Source organism: Talpa europaea, assembly GCF_964194135.1.
Source record: "Talpa europaea genome assembly, chromosome: 4".
Classification (NCBI taxonomy): Eukaryota; Metazoa; Chordata; class Mammalia; order Eulipotyphla; family Talpidae; genus Talpa; species Talpa europaea.
The window spans coordinates 140087547-140094346 of NC_140070.1; the positions used below are offsets into that span (position 1 = coordinate 140087547).

At 58.8% G+C, this 6800-nt stretch overlaps 1 protein-coding gene across 1 annotated transcript; it reads left to right on the top strand.

The window, feature by feature from the left end:
- Positions 1-4399: 4399 nt before the first annotated feature.
- On the top strand, positions 4400-5203 carry OLIG1 (oligodendrocyte transcription factor 1; the record flags this gene model as incomplete). Its single annotated transcript, XM_084231744.1, has 1 exon — positions 4400-5203. One exon carries the CDS (start codon positions 4400-4402, stop codon positions 5201-5203), a length of 804 nt encoding a protein of 267 aa, XP_084087870.1.
- Positions 5204-6800: the final 1597 nt, after the last annotated feature.

Genomic DNA, 6800 nt, shown 5'->3' on the forward strand with positions numbered 1-6800 from the left:
CCAACCAGGTTTTTTATGTGTTTTTTTAAAGATTTATTTATTTATACAAGAACCAGAGTACAGGTCAGAGGTGCAGGAGGGTGAGAGAATTCGCCAGACGCAGAGCAGGGGGCAGAACAGGCAGAAGGACTGAAGACACTACTGAGAGGAGCAGCGGGCAAGGCAGGAGAGGTCTGCCGCGCCATGTGGGAATCTCCCTGGCCGGCCAGGAATCGAACCCAAGCTGCAGAGGCTGTGGACAGCTTCACAGTGTGGCGCTCAACCCGCTGCGCCACCTGGGAGGCCCTGGCTCCAACCAGTTTAATAGCATGTTTTAGCAAAGCCCACCATGGACACTTCGCTGGCCTTCTACATGAGGACAGTGTCTCTCGAGGGACGATAGGGGGCTTGGGGCAGTGGACATGCCTGTGCTTACCGAGGAGGTAGATGGTGTCCCACCCCAAACACTCGTTTCCTCCCCTCCCCCGACACCCACTGAGGCCTCAGGTCTCCACTGCCTGCCATTTCAAAAGGTAGGGTTTCTTCACCCAAAGCAAGGGTGGACAGCAGGGTGGGCGGATGGCGGGAGACACTCTAGGTTTCTCTATAAGGAAAAGGAAGCCTGTCCCCCCCACACACACACACACACACTCTTTTTGGCCAAGACAAGAGTGGTTGTTAAGGCAGATGCAAGTTGCTCCCCAAGCATGTCCTGAATGTGGGAGGCCACGCAGCTGCCTCCCCTTGAGACGGCCCACAAGCTCCTGCCAGGGACTATAATGACTTGCTGCCCTTGCCAGCTGTCACACTTTGCATGCCGCTGGAGCTCCGGTCCAGCAGAAGGACCATCCAAGTTACCAGTTTCAACGGGTGCCAAACCCGGGGCTCATGCTGGGCCCATACGGCCACCCGGAGCCCCCTCCTGGGGCTTCCCCAAAAGCACTCAGCTCAGGCTGCCCAAGCAAGCAAGCAAGGAGTCCTTCTGCCCCAAGACCGAGCTGTGGCAAGGTCAAGAACTGGTGGGAACCCTCAGAGACACCCCTAGAAAAGAGAGACACTTGGGGGGAGGAGCAGCACACTTGTTTCCACATCTTTAATTCTGGGGGTGCCCTGACCTGTTCGTGGGGCATATAGGGGTGCTGCTTAGGCCACTCTTCTCTAGGTTCTAGCTTGTCCTTCTCACTCACATGTCCTCCTGTTGGCATGGAGAGGCCCAGGGGCTCCCAAAGAGGATGTGGACAGAGGAGGAAGCTGGATGTTTACCCCAATTTAGCACATCAGCTACAGGACAGAGAAGTGCTTTGGGGGATGGGTGGGCATTGCCAGAGGGGGGCTAATGCATGTTTCAGGGAGATGGCTCCTGGGGACTGTCTCTGCTGGGACATGGCTGAAGCCACGGGAGTGGTCCACGCTGGTCCTCAGGCCTTCCTCCCAGTGCCCCACACTCCCCATCAGGGGCCTGGAAGCCTGATCCAAATAGAGAGAATTCTGGAAGTCGATGCTGACAGTGTCACTTTCCCTCCTTTCTGAAGGTACTTTGTCAACCCCAGAAACACACTCCCTCTGAGAACCTCACTTTCATCCTGGACAGCAGGGACTTTCAGTGTCCAGCTCACAGGGTCGCCTGAAGGACCAATTGCAAAAGCGTCTCTAAAAGTGCCTTGTTTTTATGGTTAATCATTCTAAAAGTCACCTTTCCTCTCCATTCTTTACAAAGCTGAAAACTGCTGGCAAGAAAGCTTCACTCTGCTTCCATCACATCGTAATGAAAATGCCCCTTGACCGCTAATTTTTGGCAGCTTTCACCTTCTCCCTAACTTTCAACACAAAAATTGCTCCATGTCACAGGGTAAACTATTTCATTTAGAACTTTTTATTCATTCGTTACTGAAAAGCTCTTCATTATCCTGAAAATAAAATAAGCTGCTTTGAAAGGCAGACAGAACAAATGGTAAAAAGATTATGAGGGTCTGACTTAGCTGCTTGAAACTTTCTAGACTATCCCTTTGGCCTCTCTCCTTCCTGGCTAATACAGTGCCACTGACAGCTCAGCTCCTGCATTCCAAGGTCTCTTGCTTCCCCCCCACCCCACCCCTGCCCCCGCCAGGGTGGGGGGGGGGGCCCAAGTGAATTCCCAACACCACATCCTGCCAGGGCCTCCCTAGGGTCAGGTGTCCCTATGAGGCTAAGCTGCTTCCCTCTTTGTGAAACTTAGAGGAAACTCTTGAACTCTAGCATTATTGGGAGATTGTACATTTCAAGAGATGAGCCTGTTAGCTAGTGAAGATTCTAGATCAATCCCTAGACATCCCCTGGATGCAGTAGTGGCAACACAGCATGCTGGGCTTTGGGAGGATACAGAAATGAACAGGTGGTCCCTGCCCTCAAAATAATGAGGGCAGAACGCAGAGCTGATGTGCACCATCTAGGCCCTGAGGAAACTCCTCTATGGTTTACCAAGCATGATGAGAGAAAGAGAGAGAAGACCCCAAGGCTTCAGGAAGGAAGTAATGTCAGAGCTGAACCTGAGGCATGGGCAGATGTCACCGGTGATGAGAGGTTGGGAAGCAGAAATCAGAGTGAGCTCCAGTGTGGGGGTGGGGTGGTAATAAGAACAGAGCAGCCCCCAAATCAGCAAGTGCAGCCAGTGGTCTCCTGGAGCTGAAATCTATCCCCATGGTGGAAAAGCTCTCCCATAGCACCCCTTTTCTTATCCCAGAGAACAACAGAGTGAGAGCAACTCAATTTCTACTGTATTCGACATCGACACTGTCCAATAGAACTTTCTGTGAGGGCGGAAATGTTGTCTATCTGTGCCGCCTCAGTAGATGGCCACTCTACTGGCAGCTGATGGCTCCTGGTAGCTCCAGGTGGTGTGAAGCAGTGCTGGAGCAACAGGGAGCTAACTTTCTAATTTATTACAATTGGTCAGACTTCAGTAGCTCTGGGGGCTAGTGGCTACTGTATTAGACAGGAGACGTTACCCCAGCCTCGCTTCCCCACGCCTCTTTACCATGTCACGACAAGAAGCCAAGGTAGACAGTACATCCTGCCATGGCCACCAACCAACAAAACACTGTTGAGCTTGAAGAAAGGGTAGACTCAGCCCTGCCCTCAAAGGAGAGAAGAGTGTGGGGGTGTTTTCTTATCTTTGTTTAGTTTCCTTTCTCATAAGAGGCCAGTTTCTGTGTGAGTTTTACTTAAGCAAGTCACAGATAGAACAAACACACGTCCCTTTTGGGGGAGAAAGAAACCCAACACGAAAAGCTCCTGAGTCCCTAAAGACGTTTTAATCAGAAGTGGGGGAGGGGGTGGTGAGTGCCAGGCACTAACCAAGCTGCTTGGCTGCTGACTGAGCCCAGAAATGTACTTCTCCAAACCTGGCAGGAAATCGCCTACTTTGAAAAATGGTTTACACCATATTCGTAGCAGCCTTCTTGACAGGAGCCAAAAGGGAGACGCAAGGCACGTGTGCAGCCAGGGAGGAAGGGATGGTCAAACGGGCTGTCCACATCCACGGGAATACTTTCCAGCATTTGAAAGAAAGGAGACCCCGACACGAGCTACAAGGATGGGCCTTGAGGACATTGTATTAAATGGCACAAGCTGGCGTGTAAAGGCAAATACCGTAAGATTCCAGGTAATGAGGTAACTGGAGTAGTCAAGTCCAGACCAGAGAATGGGGTGGCCGCGAGCAGGGTGGCCAGGAGTGGGGTGGCCAGGAGCGGGGTGGCCAGGAGTAGGGTGGCCAGGAGTGGGGTGGCCAGGAGTGGGGTGGCCAGGAGCGGGGTGGCCAGGAGCAGGGTGGGCGGCGGTCATTGGGGAATCGTCTACTGTGCACACAGCCTCACTCTGCACCACGACGAGTCTTCTGCACCTGCAACAGGTCAGCACTTAACCCCGCTGACCGGTACCCTTGCAAATGGCTAAGATGGTAAACTTCATGTTAAGTGCGTTTGGCCCCAGCTAAAACAGCAAACAAACACGCGCGTGTGTTCCAACAAGCACAGGCAGCGGGGACAGGACTTCCAGCCAGCGCGACAACAGGTCCTTCCCGAAGGACCGCACTCCAACCCTTCCCCCAAAAGGCGCCGGCTCCCCCTCCCTCCCGGGGCCGGTCCTGTGACACTCGCGGGTGCTGACAATAACCTCCTTGAGCGGTGCCAGCGGCACCTCCGCGCCGGCCCGGATCGCGGGTGGCCAATGGGCAAGCGCCTGCGCCCGGCCTCGCGTCTCCATTGGCTGCGCGCGGCGGCCCCGGGCCCCGCAGGTTCCCAAGCGGGGCTTAAAGGGGTCGGGCGCGCCCCGCGGCCCCGCCATCGGCTCCCCGCGCGCAGGTCCGCGGGGAGGGGCGGCCTGCCGCAGGGCCCACCCCGGGGCGTTCCTGAAGGGCGCCCTCGGCGGCCCCGCCGCCCCCCAGATGTACTATGCGGTTTCCCAGGCGCGCGTGAACGCGGCCCCCGCGACCATGCTGCGGCCACAGCGGCCCGGAGACGTGCAGCTCGGGGCGTCCCTGTACGAGCTGGTGGGCTACCGGCAGCCGCCCTCCTCCACGTCCTCCGCCTCCTGCTCTCCCGCGGCGCCCCTCCTCCCCAAGGCGGCGCGCGAGAAGCCGGAGGCCACCGCCGAGCCGCCGGGCTCGGGACCCGGGTCCGGCGCGCACGCGGGCGGCGGCTCCCGGGCAGACGCCAAAGAAGAGCAGCAACAGCAGCTGCGGCGCAAGATCAACAGCCGCGAGCGGAAGCGCATGCAGGACCTGAACCTCGCCATGGACGCGCTGCGCGAGGTCATCCTGCCCTACTCGGCGGCGCACTGCCAGGGCGCGCCGGGCCGCAAGCTCTCCAAGATCGCCACGCTGCTGCTCGCCCGCAACTACATCCTGCTGCTGGGCAGCTCGCTGCAGGAGTTGCGCCGCGCGCTGGGCGAGGGCGCCGGGCCCGCCGCGCCGCGCCTGCTGCTGGCCGGCCTGCCCCTGCTCGCCGCCGCGCCGGGCTCCGTGCTGCTGGCCCCGGGCGCCGTGGGGCCGCCCGACGCGCTGCGCCCCGCCAAGTACCTGTCGCTGGCGCTCGACGAGCCTCCGTGCGGCCAGTTCGCGCTCCCGGGTGGCGCCGCGGGCGGCGGCGCGGGCGGCCCGGGCCTCTGCACCTGCGCCGTCTGCAAGTTCCCGCACCTCGTCCCGGCCGGCCTGGGCCTGGCGGCCGTGCAGGCGCAGTTCACCAAGTGAGACCCGGCCCGGGCTCGGGGCGCCACCTCGGCCCGGCCACTCGCGCCCCCGAGCCCTGCGCCCGGGGAGAGCCGGACCGAGCCAGGAGCGCATTTCGAACCTTTTCATCCAGAAGAAGGGACTGTCGCGCGTGCCCTTCCCGGCCCCCACCGCGGGGACGTCGGTGACCCAAGCGGATGTTGGACCGAGCGTGAGCGCCGTCTGGGGTCCGGGGTGGACTCCCGCTGCGGGGGGCAGCCGCGCGCGCCCCAACCCCACGCTCACCCCGCGCAAAGTCCCCAGGCCCCTGTGCGCTTCGCGGGGGCGGGGGATTTCGCCAAGCGGCGCTCGCCCTGGGGGCGGCGGAGGCCAGCCCGGAGCGCGACTGCTCACGCGGCAGCACCCACGAGCCGGGGGACCGGGGTGCTCTCCGCGAGCGGGGGCGGGGGGTTCCCTTCTCGCGAGCCAGAGGACACTGGCCCAGCGCCGTCAAGGGAGGCAGCCGTACCTCAAGCAGCCGAGAAGAGCCAGTTAGTAGGTGCAGATTGTCCCGGGCGGAGCAGACAGACGGTCCGACGAGGCGGCCAGACGGCGGGCGGGCCGTCGCGGTGCTGCGGGAGGGAGCCATGACAACTCCGGGGTCACTGGGGGTGCTGGGTCTGCTCGCCTTCGTACCCCGGCGGTTAGAGTGCAATTTCTGAGGATCGCAGGCGTTTGGGGCGTTTTGTTGGCGGAGATTATTCGCTCTTAAATCATGGAGTCTTCTTAGAAAGACAGTTGAGAACTCGGGGCGCACCGTTTTGTCCCTCTTCCCCGAAGATACACAGCTTGCTTAAAAAACAAACATTTGAGCTTGCCTAAAAACAAAATCCAACCACCTTTCCCGGAGACGGTGTTCCTGGTGTACTAAAATAGTTAACAAGGCATTGCACAGTCGCTGTCCGGCCAGAACGCACAATCGCTAATAAGCGCTCGGCCCCGCCAAAAGGCGCGGGGCGGCCGGGAGCCCCAAATGCCCGCGGCTCGGCGGGGCCCTGGCCGGGAGCGCGGCCACCGCGGGCGGGGATGGCGCTGGGCGCGCGCTGGGCCACTCCCGGGCCGGGTCTTCCCGCGACTTGGCGGTGGAAGAACTCGGTTGATGGCCCGTCCTGGTTTTGTTACAGACGTTAACAAATGACTTCACCCAAGATAATGTTATGATCTCTCAACAGCTTGCTTTGATTTTTCTGTTTAAGGTTCTGGGTTGTGGGTAGCAGCCGAATTTAACTGGCGTATTATTTTATCTCTAACTTTGTTTCGTTGCGCGGTGAAGAATCAGCAAAATAAAACATTGAAAGACCCGACATTCTTTTTGTCTGGTTTGTTAAATAACAACAGTGTCCCGATGGCCCCTCAGCCTCGGAATGATGGTCAGTAGGTAAATCACGGGGGGTTCGAACATTTTTTAAAGCTGACTTCCTGATTTGTAAAAATAATCCGATGAACAGGCAAAGGGAGGTCGAGGTCAGGCATCAGGTGACAAGGTAAGGACTGTGGGGGAGTGGGCAGGTGAGAGACGGGAGGGGGACGGTCCCAGGAATTAATTCTTAGGCAAGTTTGGGGGATGGGTTTGTTTTGA